Below are 18232 nucleotides of genomic sequence, written 5' to 3' on the forward strand. Positions count from 1 at the left end.
ATGACATTATAATATTATGACCTACTAATATAATATCACGCATATTTAAAAAATACATACACACAGGCGCGATAACGCATAGTATGAGTAATATTTTTCACCAAAAGAAATACAATAAAGGCAAAAGATAGGGGTTCAAATAATAAATAGGGAGTGCTAATATCAATTTTCCTCTAACATGTGAGTAATGGGGCCATGGCCCAACCCATTGTACGTTTCTCATTCTCAAAAACTGTAATGCTTTTGATTTTATTTTGTTTTAACGTAACCTCTTTCTTCTTCTTGTTTCCTCAGAAGTTCGGTTTCTTCAAAGCGCAAGTTATTTGGGCTAAACGATTGAAGACTGTTAGCAATTAACGAACCGTTGTGAGTGTTAGTATGTTTTATATTGTTGCTAATTTACATAGAAAACTTGTTATTCGGCCTTTGCATGAATGCTTCAATATTGGATAGATGGGCCAAGTACATTTGTTGATAGATTTCTTTTTGTTTGTTGGATAGATGTGTTTATGACTTAGAAATATTTTGGTCAAATCCATTGGATTTAAATTAATGTTTAATTCTGTACTGTATAAACTGTTTGTGTTGTCACAGGTTTTGGTTAGTTGCAAATATGAAACAAATTAAAAAAAAAAAAGAAACAGGCAATATTAAATTGGTTGTAATCTTAACCGATCTAATATGTGCTTTATTAGATTGGTTAAGGTTACAACCGATCTAATATTTTCTTTAAGTGATCTTAGTTATATTAGATCGATTTTGTCGTTAACCGATCTAATATAACTTATCTGATGGATGTTTCTCTGTATGGGTATTTTTAGATCGGTTAACTGGAACTGATCTAAGAGATAATTATTAGATTGGTTGATTACAACCGATCTAATACGTAAAAAGCATATTATATCGGTTAATATTAGATTAATTCCAAAACCAATTTAGTATGATCCTTTTGCACCGATCTAATACGTAAAAAGCATATTATATCGGTTAATATTAGATTAATTCCAAAACCAATTTAGTATCATCCTTTTGCACCGGTGAATGGTGGTAATTTGATTAAGAGGAGAAAAACAATGAAGAAGCATGAAAGGTTTTCTATGGGACCTTTTAAATAAAAGTGGTTTTGCATTGAAATTAGTATCGCATAAAAATTTATCGGATTGATCCAACTAGGTTTGACACCAATATTTAATAGTATGTCAGTTGCACATATCTTAATTTTTTTTTTTATGAAGAGTAAGTAACTCTACTTTTAGAATTCATTATTTTTACACAATATAGAGCATTTATAACTTAGTTTGATATTTATATTTCTAATAATGAAAAATTTAAATTAATAAAGAGTGATACTTACAAGAAAATTTTAGATAGATACAAAATTATATTAGCCAACTATTGTTAATTTTTAACAAATAATAAATGCTATTAGAATATAATAACATGAGAAGATCACTAAATTACGACAATATTTAAAAATGACGTTATGTATTAAATTTTTAAATAGGTTTTTAAACTAGCTATGTCTAACTTATAAATATCAAATACCTTATATTAAATAAAATAAAATAGACACAAAAAGACAGAAAACATACTTAAAATTTACCCTAGTTCGTTGCAGTTTCAAATTAGCCACTTGACAGTTCACACATACCATTGAGGAATAGTATGATTTTAAAGCTGAAATATACTGTTAGAAACAATGGGATGATAAATAATTTAATTTAATGTTACTAAGTTGAAAGATTGCTTGATACTAACTACTTATAAATTTATTATTATTCCTTAAAATATATAGCACTATGTGTCAAAAACAATAAAGATAAACTAATTAAGGGTCAAAACAATGCACATGCAAAATGATAATTCTATTCTATTGATTTCCAAAAGGTACAAGGCATTGGAATGGTAAAATATTGGTACAATGACATTGGTATATGGAAATACCAATTAAGATCAGAAGACACAACAACAAAAGTACATGCTTGATCTTTATTTAGGAGAAAGAAAACATCATCAAAACATCTCCAGATGCCTAATCAACGAACTAGGTTGTGGGGGAATGGTATGGTACAAAACTCTAAGTTTCCTACGGATAGTGTACAACATGCATGACATTCAAAGATGAATACATTTTACATGCTCTTTCCCACAAAGCTTCTACTTAATGGGTTTCAGAGCTTGGTGACCATAGTGGTGCAAGTTATAAATTTCATTGCCAACACTGCAGCTCCAGCACTTGCCACTCATCATGTGGAGGCACGATTCTCTTGGAACACTCCTGCTTGATCTGCATGTCAAATTCTTTTAATCTTTGTGCATATAGTGTAAATGATTTTAAGTTAAGATTTCATTTTTTTAGTTATCATATTCAAAATCAAACATAACTTTTTGGTTCTAGATGTTGAAGTTAAACTCTATTCTAATTCTCTCTCTATATGTCAACCTTTTCCTTCTCACACATATAATTGCCTTTTATTTATTATGCTAGAAAATTTTATCGTTGAACTTTACCTTTGTGGGAAGAATGGCTTATCAAAATAAGGCATCAATTGAGCTCTTGGAACCATTTCCTTCCTTAGCAAACGAACCTCTTCCTCTTCAATCAACTGCTCCATATTAGCTCAATTAATTTCGTATATAAACTTTTCTCTGATGTTAGCTTTCTCATAAACAAAACCAAGCAGCTTCAATATCTACATGCATACCTTTTGCAGCCTCTCCTCTTGTTTCTTTTGCAGCTCCATGATATAGAATTTTGTTGTCACCTGTGCATGATTGCAAAACCACATTCATTAATAATCACATAAAGCTAATTCCTAGCTTCAGCACTGATTGGTTCACGTTATTATCTTACAGCATAATTGAACATTGCACGCTTGACAGCTCTTTCTTGAGTGTGGAGTTTGAATTCCTGTGGCTTAGTATTTTCTTTGGGTGGAGACCTTGGTGGAGACTTTGGTGGAGCCTAGACAGACAAAAATGGTTCACCAAATTTGGAAGAAGAAATTTACATATATATTAACTCATTCATATTACATACCATCGTACTTTCTTTGGGTGGAGACCTTCTTGAAGCCTAAGCATCACAGAGAAAAATGGCTCACCAAATTAGAACTAAGAACTTGACATATATACTGAAGAAATTTACGTGAATATTATGTATATCATACCATGTTACTTTCTTTGGGTGGTGATGACCTTCTTGAAGCCTATACAGAGAGAAAAATAGCTCAACAAATTTTATATTAGAAATTTGCATATATATACTGCAGAAATTTACGTATGTTAGTTACTTTAGTCTTGTCTTTGAGCACATCTCTGTGAAACATCCAATTATGTTTATTTAGGTGGCCATCATGATTCATGTATAATAAGGTAGGGGGTTTTAAACAACCAATCATTCATAGGATAACGGAGAAGAAAGTAAAAAGCATAATAATTATAACATTAGTAGACAAAACTCGCGTGATCATTCTGGGGCCACTGTGGGGGTGACGCACTTGTTCCAAGTTATGGAATTGCATGGTTTCATGAATTAATCATCTCAGTGAGAAAAAGGAAAAGAAGTAGTCCAATATGTCTAAACGGAATGGCATGGTTTCATGAATTAATCATCTCAGTGAGAAAAAGGAAAAGAAGTAGTCCAATATGTCTAAACACATACATAGTTCATGTACGATGTGTGTGCAAATGCTTATGAACTATCTTTAAACTGAGAAATACCATTACACTTCATTTTCATGACCATGCGAAAAAGGGATAGTTTCTTTATATTTTGAGATCGATGTAAAGCAAAACATAATCGAAAGTGAAATGAAAGAAAAAGAAGAAGAAGAATATTATGAATTTGAAAAATAAGAAAAAAACTCATTTAGTTACATGGTGCATAATATATTTCTTTCGAGTCAGACTCCACAGTGTTATCTATGTAAAGCAAAAAAAGCAATTAGTGTTATGATCTTTTAGGTGGATAAAATTAGCGGGTAAATGATGGTTTCTTGTTTTTTTCTTTTTGTCGGAAAAGCTCTCATTGGTTTATAGCTATAATGTTGTTTCAAAATTTTGGGAGATAACATGTGATTTAAGTAATCAAGGATTCAATAATTGTTAGCAAGTAGAAAGTTGTATGGATAAACTTGTTGGGTGGATGGGGTAGTTGAAACAAAGTTCAATGATAATATTGAAAAGGTGAAATAAGATATTCACTTTTTTATGCTAAACAGGATATTCGTATCTTGTGACAAAAGTTATCATATGCATGCATGTCTAAACTGCATTTTATGTAAATTATCATTTGGTATATGGGTTAGTGTTAATTAAGAGCAATGACAATAACACAAAGTGTAGTATCACCATTATCTAAGTATTCAAGAGGTGTTGCTTAAATAAAATTTCTTCGATCTCTTTTCTTTTTCATTGTCACTCAAAGGTGACGTAGTTGTTGCATAATACTTTCAACCTTAAGGTGAATTGAAAAACAACTAAACAAGTGCAGAAAAACTATCTTCAATGACTTCCCTAAGTCCTGCAAAATGACGAAAATCTAAACCCAAAACATCCATTCATTCATGGAGCTTTTAGGGGGCAACTAAATGTGAATGAAACAAGGAAGGCCTTTCTTCGACTTATACAATAATGTATTTTTAATGTTCAGCAGAAAATAACATCGAAAAAACCTAACAAAAAAATCTGGACTCACGAGGGTAAAGCTAGACATAGTCTCACCATTCCTTTGGAATTAGTACCGCTCCATTGAGCTGCAGAAGGAGAAGTGTTCTTGACAAACTTTTGCATGGAAGATTAAGGAAAATGGAAAAAGAATAGTGAAAGTGTTAGAACATGTTATTGAGGGAAAAGAACAAAACAACAAATGAAACTGAGCTTCCCAACCTTGAAAGCAGATTTAGTGCTTGCTTTCTCCATGATTAACTAAGTGGGATGAGTAGTGTGTAGCCGTTTATGAACTCAGAGGACTATATAAAGAGTGGAAAAGGAGTTTGGAGGTTGGTAACTGTCTGAAAATTTTATTTTCTGTTGCTACATCACCAACATGCTCTAGGATTTGCATGTTTTCTTGTACCAAACTTTCTGATTAAACCTCCCTCTCAGGCATATATTTGTCAAAACTTGCCATGTTCCTTAAAATTTCCACTTGGCTTAAGTCAGGGATAATCCCTGCTTCACATTAATCAATCTTAAGTTTAACAAGTATGTATGTTTTGATCATGTTGAGAGCTCTGAGGTGTCTGTTACTTAATTGGAAAAATACGTCCTTTCATTATATAGTTGTTAGTGTCACTTTAGTTATGTAATGTTGAATACCGAAAAAGCATAGTTTAGGATTTGCATGTTTAAACTAGAGTAACTTCATCGGTATTTGTTACTTGTGATAAACTTATTGAGTTATAGATTCTATGAAGTTATTTGTAATTTTAGTTTAACCTAAATTTAGACTTATGAATGTGTGTAACATGTTTCATGTTTAGAGTTGTACACAAGACATTTAAAGTAAGAATGTAGATGTGATTGAGTGAGGTACACACGAATTGAGTCACTTTATTTAGTGCAGGGAGAGTTTTGAAAGAGGAAAAAGTGATGATAAAAAGGTTTGTTAATAGCACCTTTTCAAATGTTTCTTGTTGAAGCCGTAAGGTCAAACCAACCTAAGACACACTCCTTTCACACACCCTTCTATCTAAGCTTTGCCTCACTTTCACATTTCTTCTCTATCACTTAATCCTTCATGCTACCATCATCTGAATCTTATAGTCTATCACTTCTATGCCACCAAATATATGCTTTCATATCCATTGTTTCTTTAGTTGTGTGAATAATTTGTGGATTTACAGTCTAAAGAAATTTGTTAACTTTAGAGTAATTAGTATTGATGATGTATAGAAAGAAGTTAAGCTCCGGTTAACTTTTTGTTTTTTTCTAGTTTGATTTTTCTGTTGAGTTTTGTTGTATTGTTCTTTGTTAAGTATTAAAAACATATGAATCAGAACAATGTATATCGTAAAGGCACGGCAAAAGAATAATAAAAAAAAAATAGTAGAGAATCCAAACTTATTTTTTCTTCTCCACGTGAATTTTTGAAAAATGTACTTAATAGCAGTTTTAATTTAAAATATAAACATGATATTTGTACAAAGATTAAAATAGTAGTTACCATTTCAAGAAGTTTAATGCGTTATGCTGTTTAAACGTTTCATAATTATAGAAACGTTAATTAAATGCACTAAAATAAAGCAAAGATTAGTGCTTCGGAAGAAGAAAACTAATCAGATGGTTGAAAATGACAAAACGACAAAAATAGACAATTATTTATACGTTGAAATTATTAATGTTAAATTCTGCTGTTGTGATATTGTCGATGGTTAATTAACGTTCGGAGAACTTGAGTTACACTCTATATCTTTATAATCAATTAGTTAATCCCCGTGTGACTCAGATTCAATGAACAAATGTCAATTGATGTGCATTATTATTCTCTCTTAACTTGTATAAATAAATCTTTGATTGGGTAGACATCATGATGGATCAATATTGTACAATAGCATTCGCAGTCTTTTCAATTCCTGTTATGCTTTTCAATGCTTTGTCGTTAATCTAAGTTTTGCATTTCTATTTCGTCTGCTTTTGAAAACTTGTTCACAAGTACGTGACCACACACATAAATTGTCATATCTTTCATTATGTCACTTTAATGAAATATAATTGTCTGTGTAGATTATATATATATATATATATATATATATATATATATATATATATATATATATATATATATATATATTATTTTTCTGTACTAACAAAGTCGTCTATATATTTTATGACAATATATGATTTAACAATAATGTAAATTATATTATCATCAAATTTTATTATATTATTTCTATGTACTTTTATTCCTATAATTATTAGTAAAAAAAGGTGCTTAAGTACATTATATTATATGTTATTAAAAACTGTAGAGACTATGTACGAAATCGAGTTGTCAAAATGGGTAATCCGGCTCGATCAATCATGGGTTGATGATTTAGTGAGTCAACTCAATCTGTCTCACTTTTTAGCGAGTCAAAAAAATTTGAACCCGGCCCGATCCATTACGAGTTGGCGGGTTAAATGGGTTGGCTCACGGGTTCACTTAATTAAAAAGAAAATTATTTTTTTATTTTTTTCAGTCAAAACTAAATTGTAATTCTAATTAAAATCTAAATAAACTTTAATACAATCCAAATACAAACCAAAATAAAAAAATACAAATTATTTATGTGCCGGATAAAAAAACAACTTAACATGACTTAAATGTAAAACTCAACTTAATAAAAAAAATAAAAACACTTGTGTGACCCTTTTATCTACGGGTTGATGAGCCAACCCAGCTCACCACAGGTTCAACCCGGATGAGCCGGATTCTAAATGAGTCGGGTCAAAAATCAATCCGTATTGAAATTTATAAAAAAATTTCAACCCAATCCGACTCGAACCCGTGATGAACTAAGTTAGTTTGAGGGTTTCGACCCATTTTAACAACTCTGATACATACAAAGTTACTTACGGATAATTCTTTTAGAGGAAATAATCAAATTTTGTCAAACACAGAATATATACTACTAGGAGCTAAGCAACGGCTAATTTCCTATTTCCATCAAATTAGTAAGAAAAGAGAAAGAAATAAAAAATAAATAAAAATGATTGGGAAAAGGATATTACGGAAAAAAAAATTAAAGATGGGATCTCTCGTATTTTAAGATCCTTTATGGAATTAAATCAGGGTTAAATATATATATATATATATATATATATATATATATATATATATATATATATATATATATATATATATATTCCTTAACTTTTTTGCTAAAAATTAGATTTAGTTCATGTTTAAAAAATTTATTTAATTTAGTTTTTAAATTGTAAAAGTATGTTTATTCAGTCTTTATAACTAAATTTTATAAAATTTTGTTGTTAAACTTATTTGATATTTTATGATTTACTATTTGAATTGTTTAGACAGTTTAACAAATTTTCACTTAAATGTTAATTAATAAACGTGTTTAAAATGTCAAATAAATTTAATAAAATCTGGATAAAATGACTTAGTTCATCATTAAAAAAAACTAAATACACATATTTCTAAAACTACGGACCTAAATCGAGTCAAAGTATCAAATAGAAACTAATTATAATTTTTAGTGAGAGTTAATAGACAAAAAATATAGTTAATTTAAATCATATTTTAAAATCCTTTCTTGAATTAAATCAGGAATGGTTGAAACCTGTAAAAACTTACAAAATACCCTAAAAAGTTATTTTATATTATCAATATATAGAGTATTCTCTGTGTGTGTATATATATATTTGAAGGTTAAGTGTTATCCGATGGGTGGAGGAAATTGATTTTGATTTCCAGGAGAGGAGAAGGAAAGGGATGAAAGGTTGTTGAGAGCAAGTTTTCAAATGTTTCTTCTTGAAGGCGTCAACGGGGCGAAAGGAAGAATAAGAATGGAGTTTGGTTATGTGAAGGTGAAGGGTAAGCACAATGTCATCCAATTCGTTAGGTTTGTGAATGGAAAATCAACCTACTACAAGACACCACCCAATAACATCCTTGCACTTCAAGCTTCCCATCATAATATCAAATCACACTTTAACTGTGGAAAACACATTAATGTAACTGAACATGAGGACAAAGTCTCAACTACCATTCACACACTCCACTGCCACATCAAGGAATCTGCACCACAGATATCTATCTCCACACTAACTATTTCAAATTTCATAAATCATAAATCTTATTACCATACAATATTATATATATTTATCCGGAAAAAACACATCACCAATAAGAAAAGTAAAAAGAATGTTACCATTTTTATTTTCGAAAATCACCTTTCCAAAATTGGAGAAACAATTATGACAATTTTTGAAAAACAATCAGATAATAACATTATGTAAAAATTTATATAACACATAAATTATTCTCTCTTGTCTTTTAATCTCAAATGCATTAACATTCTCTAAAATAAAAATTTAATTTAAAACTTACAATACTGTAAAACAAAAAATGAGAAAAGTCAAATACAAATTTAAAATATCTTTAAAAAATAAAAAATATTATAAACTTAGAATCTATTATATAATTACTAATATTCATTTTTTAACTTATTTTAATATAAAACTTTTCATTCACTTAACAAAATATATATATATATATATATATATATATATATATATATATATTCAACTTTGAAATTAATTCAATCTTATAAGTTTTCTTTTATTATCGTATATGTATATCTTAAATATAGATTAAATGTTTATAGTGTTTAATAATAAGTTATACGATAGTTAAATTAATAATAAATTTTATTAAATTTTTCAAATAATTTTTATATAAATTTAAGAATTGAATTTAAACTTAATTCAACCTTAAAATTTAGACTTATAAAATGAATTTCACATCATTTATATAATATAAATTTGTCTAATATGTTTACATAGTATAATTGAAGTTTTATGTGAGAGTTAATCTGATAATGAATATATATTAAGTGCATCAATACAGAAAAGTATGAAATGTGGTTGGTTGATAAGTGAGAGTGAGTAGTTGTTATAATCCAATAAGGTCAATACAATACACATATTTGGCTTGTTAGTTTGTTTGTCTTTCACATCTTGCGTCATATATATATAGTGAAGAATTAATAGTTAATGGTTGAACTGAAAGCATGCAAAGATGATTAGTAATCGTTCAAAATGTGTTTGAAAATTTTGTTTTACTCTTTTTTATATTTTATTTGAGAAACATGACGCCAGTGCTTTATTCTCACACGCAGACGCAGTTGTCATGTTTTGGTGGAGTGAGGCATGCCTAGCTGTAAAGTTCATCACCTTCTCTTCTTTTATTGAAAGGGTGTTAGGGAAAAACAAAGGAATGAGAGAAAGAAGCGAAGCTACCGTCCACTAGTTATCAATAGTTTAGTCTACTCAATAAAATTGACTTATATCTCTTTCAAGTTTGTTAAAATTAAGAATGTAAAAGTGAACAAATCTGACTCACATGTTGATCACGCGTTAAGTTAAAAAAAAAGTTAATTTAATCCAGTTTATTTTTTGTGAGTCAAAAATATTGTGGTTCGGTCCAACCCACAATAAATTAGTGGGTTAGAGGGTTAGTGTGTTGACTCACGATCTCTTTCATAATTTATTTTATATATTTATTATATTACAATGAGAGTGAATTGATTTAATTTAGTTTTTATAATAATAGAATCAAAATATTTATCTAATTCACCAAATATTATTATAAAGATAATAGTTAAAGATTAAAGTATCAACGTATATAATTTGACAAACAAATTAATTAAGCATTCAAACTATTTAAGTATTCTTGAGCAACATAGTATTTAAAAATATGAAATTGTGAACCTATATAATTAGAAATAGTAAATAATTATAACCAAAAAAAATTTAAAAAATGTAAAAAAATGTTGATGGGTTAAGTGAGTCAACCTACCTTCAATCCAGCTCGATCGAACTCATTTAACCCGCGGGTTAAGTGAGTCAGATTCAGTTCAACCCACTTTTTAACAAAAAAAAAAAACTTATTTTTTCTCACTCCAACCTAACTCGAACATGTGGTGAACCGGATTGACTCACGAGCTGAAACTCATTTTAACATCTCTAGTTAGAATTATGATATTCATTTAATATAATGAAATATATAATGTATTTATTTTTAATATGTATAAACACATATTAGAATATTTGAAACTATATTTATTATTGTGTCTTCAACTTATAAAAGATGAATATCATAATAAATAACAATTATATAAAAAATAAAAAATAACTATAATTAATGTTTAATTGAAATTAATTAGATATTTGTGAGTGTTTCAATAAAGGGATGACATGATAAGTGAACACATTTTTAATTAAAAATTGAGTTTAAACTTAAATAATACTTTCATAAAACTGATTACAAGATGGGTATTATCGTGACTTAAATAATATAAATTGATTTTTATTTTTAATCAACACAATATCTTTACTGCTTTATCTGGAAAATAAGTATTATTTTAATAATAACTTAGTTTTATGATATGTATATAAAAGGTTATTTTATAATATTTTAGCTGTTTTTCTGGGAAAAAATGTTTATAATTTTACGGTTGTTAGTAGTTAAAATTCATAAATTTCTTTGACAAATAAAACCTTTTTGTGAATTTGATAATTTTTAGTTCATTACTATTTTTTAATATTTTTTTAACGTCATACATACTATTTTTTTTAAGAAGCTAAATTTTATTATATTAAAAAATAATCCTAATATCCGTTTTCAACAAATTTACCAAAAATAGTAATAAAATAAAACAAAAAATTATCCTAATTAAACTATTGGTTGTCATTAACTTCTATTTTTTACTAAATAATAAAACCAATCGTTAAAAAAAAAAAAACTGTTGTTTGTTGTATTTGTCCTTAACGAAAGGAAAGAAAGGAAAAAGTAAAAATAAAAAACACTGAATTGTTATACTAAGTAATTATAAATTAATTTCAACGCACTTGTTTTTATATTCAATCACTCACAATTATTTCTATTCCTTTGTAAAACAAATTTATATTGTAAGAGGTTAAGCATGATGTACTCACTCAGATTCAAAAGGCATGATACAATTATAATGTAATAAGTTTGGCATTCACGATTAACATTTCCAAACGTATATAAATTGTATATTTTCTCAATAAAAAAAGGATAAAATTGAAATTTTCAAATATATAAGGGTGCAAGAATAAATTATGAAAATTAGGAAGAAGATGGAGTTTTCTTTTTTTGTTAGATCTATATTGATGATATATTTTCACGGATTGAAGTAGAACTTACAAAAAGGTAACGATTTAAAAAGTGGAACTTAAAACCAATGATTCAGATATAAGTATTTAAATTAACTTAATGTTTATTAAAATAAATTTACAGCAAAGAACCCATTAGAACCAGTAAAGATATTAAAACGGGGAACAGCATATTAAAAATACTGCACTTCAATGTTATCCTAATACAAAGAGAGAGAAAAGAGATTTTTCTTGCTGCAGAAACTAAACAAAATTTTACCGCTGTATTAATGAAACTCTATATTTAATCATAACATTGATATAAATAAATAAAAAAGTAAATACCATCATCTCCTTCGTTATAAAATAGTAAACTAACAAAAAATGTTTATATTATGTGTTATGATCAAAGCAGTTTTTTTTTTCCTCTTGTAAACCTAGCTAACATGTAATATTAATAATATAATAAAGCAAAATTGCCACTGTTCATGAAAGTCGACAATTGTTACTTATATCTATAGTTTGATTACATGGTTTGTTGAATTGAAAATAGATTAATTGACATGGTTTATAATATTTTCTTTAAACAAGTCTTATTATTTAACTTAAACTTGAACTCAAGTTTATTTTAAAAAATTGCCGAGTCTTATTATTTAACTAGTCATAAATTCATAATAACGATTTTGTGGTTTTAAATAAGTATTAACTAATAGTTAAGAGTTTTGTTTCTAGCACTCTTCAACAAAATAATTATTTTAGAACATTTTCCAAAAGAAACAAACTCTATAAACTATCATCTATAAATAATTGAGTTTTATAAAAGCATAAAATAAATGCCTCATTAGAGTTACACCAAAACTCAAACCTACCTAGTTTCCATTGACGATACACGTTATTGTAACATACCTTTTTGCCAACATGAATTTCAATAACTTTTAAAGCAGAATAATTCATCTAAATGACTAACTTTGGAGGTACTCCAAATACTGTTTTAACTCAAGCTCCAGATAATTAGCATAATTCACGATGTCATGGTATTGTACCTTGAACCTTCAAAACTTGATCACAAGGTTACCTAATAGTTCTATTGAAGCTCCAAATATTCAAGAACTTGGCAAGTATAAAGAAGGGGCAGCATTCTTTATGTGTGAATAAAAAATGAATTTCAATCTTTTATGTCGGTCACCATAAGTAACGAAAACTCAAGCTTCATCAATGTGCTCTAAATCTTTGTACTTTGAAATGGAAGGAGCTTTTATTTTAATTTGACGTGAACATTCAAGTTGGTCTTATTCCTCAGAAACCTTGAAGAAGGTATATGATAACATAATGTTATTGATACCATTCATTTTAGGATCCGTCTCAAATTCCGGGTCAATATAAAAGAATACCTACATTGTCCAAGCAGCATAGTGTTTAGATGTAACTGCATTATGCAGAAATTGGAGTTCAGTTCAAAAACACTTACAGGCATGTCAATCTGCTCTCCAGGTAGAAGTCGCTGCTCCTCAAAGCAGAAGCATTGTATTTTATTGAAGTACACTGCAGCCTGAATATAAGAAAATTTATAATCGACATTTTTTTTAAAACACTATTTTGGAGGGCAAGGAAGGAGAGAAAAGGGAAGAAACGAAAATAACAACATTCTTCAATAAGTAAAGCAGAAAAAAGATCTAAAAAAAGACTTGCAACAGGAAGACTTCAAAACTGGTATTATTAAGTTCTTAGCCATATGCCAAGGTTTTAATCATAGTGATAGTCATATTATGAACTTCCAAAATTCTGAAGAATGCAGAGTTCACGGACATCCTTTGTTATGAATAAAACAGGGTATTCATCAGTAGTTAGTACCTTCATTGGAGTGACATTATACGTAGAAACACCTGTTATTGGAGTAGAACTTTTGTTTTCTGCAGTATAAAATGCGAGGGCACTTTCACCAGGCTTGACCCTAACCTGGTACAATAAATGAACAATGCCACATTTAAGTTCTTATTTTTTTCATTCTCCGATTCCCTGAGTGTTCCAGGGGATGTGTACTATAATAGCCAACTTTTTTAAAATGACATGAAACACTATCAAGCAGTCAAACGCAGTAAATGTGAAAGTGTTTAAGTAAGCATACAGCTAGATTTAGATTTAAAAATACCATTTGTACCCCAAATATTTAAACTATGATAACCTGGCTTTTCAAACAAAAGCTCAGACTTTAACTTGACTTCGTTATTGGTAGTTCTTGAGTTGCTATTCTTAAATTATATGGACTAATATAAATAAAACTAACAGCTCCAGGAAATAACATTAAGCGCAACCTTAAACAATACTTTCACATGCAAGTAAATAAATCCTGTATGATGCAAAGCAATATTTTTTTTTGTAAGGTGCAAGAAGATAAGTTATATTGACCTCTCTCTGGGCGGGAATAAACTTCCATTGCATCCCATCAGCAACATCAGCATTGAACTGCACCACAATTTCCCTGAACAAATAAAAAAAATTTCAGCTATGACTGCAAAAAAGCTAGCTTTCAAAGCACCACTCCCTAAATGAGGTTTATTGAATAATTCCTCATAAGTATATCTCTTATTGAACCATTACATAATATTTCACACGACATATCAAAAGAACAGTAGAAGTATATTAGGAATCTAAGTGTGAGTCTAAGTCCCACATTGACCATATCAAGACAAAGTACTACTGTTGATGGTACAAAATAGGCAAGTCCTAAGGAGAAATCTTCAGGTACAGCATAGAGCTGAACCTGAATAAATATCTATTTATGTTAATGTTAACCTTCTTTTGCTTAGTTTTTGTCTAAGTGCTATCTTATACATATTCCCAGTATAAATGAAGGAATACAAAGCAGCTCAAATAATTTGAACCACCATCTTCGGAACGGTGAAATGATGATTCTTTTTCTTTTAAAACTGCTGGGGAATTCAACAGCTATTTCTAATAAACATGAACCTGGACAAAAAACTAATCCTATGATGACTGATGGTAAAATGGCAAAATCCAATAAGAAAAAATAATACCTTGTGGAGACTGTATTATTGCTATCATGTCGAGCAATCTTTTCTTCAACTGTCTGTAAAAAATGTGGAATTTCATAATTATCCTTTAAAATAAGAAAAATTGCCAAGTTTTGATGAAAAATAAAAAGGCCATTGAAAACCAACACAGACACACCTCACGCCGGGTGACAGTTCCCCCATAGCCAGTGGCTTGGCAGAATCTTCTGTACAGGGGAACAGCAGCATACGTGCAGCCAACCATAGCAAAAACTAAGCCCGTCAAGTATAAAAGCATCTTTTGTGATTTCTTCTCTTTGGATGCATGAGATGAGAAGTGTCGGAAACCAGGCATGGAACATGACTTTCCAACATTCTGTGAAGCAAAAGCTGAAGACCGGTAACTCGGATGGAACAATTCTTGGTTAAACTTTGATGCTCGAATATTACAAGAGAAATTGTGTTGGAAGCTGGTATTAGCATTAATGAACCTGTAACTTGATCCTTTAGAAAGGATAGATAGGCATCTGAATAGAAAACAAAATCATCTACAAATGACTCATTAAAGTAGAAACTAATTTCTTTCTGGAAGTCAGAACTGAAAGAGGCAAAAATGTATAACTGACATAAACTTATCTCTATAGTTAAAACAAATAACTAATTGGAGAGAAAAATTGGTTTGAGAAGGATGCTTAAGTAGTAAAATATAATTTCTTTCATTCTGTCACAAAAATGTTTCAAATATTCCCAATTACAATAAGAGAATTAATCTATAACCTTAGACAAAAATAACAAAACCAGAGGAATTAGTGAAACATAGAATAACCTGGATTCAAGAGAGTTCGATTGCAGAGCCCTAAGATATGGCAAGAGATGAGTTCTCCTACTTAGCGTTGACCATATCATGTTTAGCAAGACTTATGTCCTTACAATAACAGGACATTAAGTGCTAACTGCAAGAAAAGAAAATAAGTATAAACTTAAGTGAAGCATCTTTAGAAATGTTTGTGTTGGAAAATTGATCACAGATAAAAACAATTTTTTTTATACCAAATTATATGTAAGGTTTGATCAAGGACCAAAATACATGAATGAATCTTTTTCAACATTAGCAATCAGGGAAAAGAATAAAAATGTCAATACATCCTCTCAAACAGTGGTATATAAGAATTTGTTTTCCTAAAAGTTCAGTTCTATGACAAAATTTTCTATATGCTTGTCAATAAGAAAAATAATTTTTGTTTGGAATCATATTGCATGAAAATTTCCATCCATACATTGTGTAGAGCTATGTACAAAACTACAATGTCAACAATAAACTCTCAAGTTAATAAATAATTGAAATTTAATAACAAAAACAAGCCACAATAACAGTACACTAAACTCTGGGACGGCAAAGGACAGACAGCACCTGTGAAGGAAATAATCTTCAAATCAAGACAAAAAGTGTCACTAAATGTATCCTTCCCCCAAACCATTTTACTTGACTAAGCTTAAATTCTTGTCTTAATAATAATAAACAATAAAAGTATAAAACTACACAAAATGGATCGAGCATGATCCAAATAACATTAACATGGACCCAAGGGAGGAGGAAAATCCTATTTTTATTTGAATCAGATTTCTTTCGACTACTCTCCCTAATTCCAAGCAAAAACATGAAACTCCCAACATAAACCAACTGAGAACGATGCTTTCAACACACACGTAAGTGTGATTCAATAGGTAAAGAAGCACGTAGGTCAACCAAGTACAAGCAGCCACAGAGAACAATTCTGAAGGTCGAATATTAAAAGAACATAAAAGTTAGAAAGGGGTTAAGTATTCCAAAGTCAAGGGTCCAGCCATTAAAAAATATCAGTTCAGTGAGACATTCCATCGAACAAAATTAGTGCACCACAATACTTGCTCCCCTGGGAACCATAACCCCGCAAACGCAAAATCAAAATCAGACCCAAAACATAAGTGAACCCAATCCACATATTCCATCAACCAAATCAAGCATCGAGACAAAACATAATTTCGTTAGAAATGTAAAAATGCGAAAGTGCGAGAATGAGAGCAGAAGTGTTACACCGAAATTGATGAGGTTGAGAGGGGAGGGCCAAAGTTGAAGCCTTTGAGGATAACAAAAATCTGAATCACCGTTACCTGCCGGGAATTCCAAGCTATGGATTGAATAGACCTTCTTTCCCCCTTCACTTTATTGGGTTCAGAAATTTTGAAAACTTTATTTTAGATACAATAGGGTGGTTTTGGATTATTAATATCTACTGTTTTATAACGTAATTACATATAAAATAACGATAATAACTTTTTACGAAGATCAATATATATATATATTGCTATTATAGAATTAGTTATTGCTCCTATATAATATTATTGAAATAGTTTTGTTCAATCACAATATGTTCCTTATTACGATACGAGATTACAAATTTCAACACGATTTTGTGTCTTGAAAAAGAGTTAAGATAGTATTTATATTTGGAAATACTTTTTCATTAAAAAACAATAGTCTAAATACGATAATTAATTTTAATAATACAATCTCAACATACTTAATACCAAAAAGACAATTATATTTTAATTATGTTACTTAATAAATATAAAGTTCTTTTACTTAGTCGCTAATTTTTAAAAAGTATAATTTGACTTTATGAAAGGAATCTAATATAATTCCTTTGTATTACTCTTCATCATTTGGATGGAAGAAGGAATTGGCTGTTACTAGCTAAACTAGACTTAGGAAATAAAGAAAAAAGAAGAAGTGAGATCTAAAAATAACAATGTGCTTTCATGAGTAATTATTTTAATATTAAAAGATATTTTACATAAACATTTTTTAAGAAATCGATAAAAACTTTGGTATAGTCAAATTTCAATCTACACTTTTCTCACCCTATTGCAACCTTAACCTTTTAGAAGTTTTTTTTTTTAATTGTATAATTTAAAATTTAAAAGCAACTTTTGGATAGTGTAATTTATTTATTTTTTAAAATTTGGATTTTACAATTTGAAAGTCAAAAACAATTCTTAAATTTTGAAAATAAAATATGACTTCGAAAAGTTTAAAAGGGTTAAAAAAAATTAGATTTCATAATTTGGAAGTAATTTTTTGCTTTTAGATTATCCAATTTAAAATCATTTTTTAAAGAAATTAAATGGTTTTAAATTACACAATATAAAAGGCATTTTTCACATCTAAAAATAATTTCCGAATAGTATAATTAAAAGAAAAAAATTAACATTGATGCAAGGAGAAATTTACGGAGGTGCGGGAAGAAACTTCCGAACCCTTTTTCTTTGTCCACTTTCTGTTTCTCACTAAACAACCATCATCATATATGAAGACCCAACATAAAAGTTCAGGGGCC

The 18232-nt window shown here is 29.1% G+C and overlaps 2 protein-coding genes across 5 annotated transcripts; both read right to left on the reverse strand.

The window, feature by feature from the left end:
• Positions 1–1844: 1844 nt before the first annotated feature.
• Positions 1845–4976, reverse strand: LOC114180948 (TPX2 (targeting protein for Xklp2) protein family). The gene is made up of 8 exons (XM_028067243.2): positions 4891–4976; positions 4726–4785; positions 3171–3209; positions 3041–3076; positions 2855–2965; positions 2706–2765; positions 2512–2606; positions 1845–2287 (listed from the first exon to the last, which is right to left on the reverse strand). Exons 1-8 carry the CDS (start codon positions 4921–4923, stop codon positions 2158–2160), a joined length of 564 nt encoding a protein of 187 aa, XP_027923044.1. The 5' UTR covers positions 4924–4976; the 3' UTR covers positions 1845–2157.
• A 7647-nt stretch (positions 4977–12623) lies between these two features.
• On the reverse strand, positions 12624–17214 carry LOC114190834 (cytochrome c oxidase assembly protein CtaG / Cox11 family). 4 transcript variants are annotated; one of them, XM_028080069.2, is made up of 8 exons: positions 16930–17214; positions 15682–15808; positions 15034–15346; positions 14880–14932; positions 14251–14323; positions 13696–13800; positions 13313–13393; positions 12624–13235 (listed from the first exon to the last, which is right to left on the reverse strand). In XM_028080069.2, exons 2-8 carry the CDS (start codon positions 15759–15761, stop codon positions 13134–13136), a joined length of 807 nt encoding a protein of 268 aa, XP_027935870.1. In that variant the 5' UTR covers positions 15762–15808; positions 16930–17214; the 3' UTR covers positions 12624–13133. The 4 variants fall into 4 exon arrangements, with proteins under 4 accessions (XP_027935870.1, XP_027935724.1, XP_027935794.1 ...); XM_028079923.2 differs by having other exon boundaries at positions 15034–15382; XM_028079993.2 differs by having other exon boundaries at positions 15034–15382; positions 17007–17142.
• Positions 17215–18232: the final 1018 nt, after the last annotated feature.

This window comes from Vigna unguiculata, chromosome 1, assembly GCF_037176805.1.
Source record: "Vigna unguiculata cultivar grain cowpea cultivar isolate G323 ecotype 2 chromosome 1, ASM3717680v1, whole genome shotgun sequence".
Classification (NCBI taxonomy): Eukaryota; Viridiplantae; Streptophyta; class Magnoliopsida; order Fabales; family Fabaceae; genus Vigna; species Vigna unguiculata.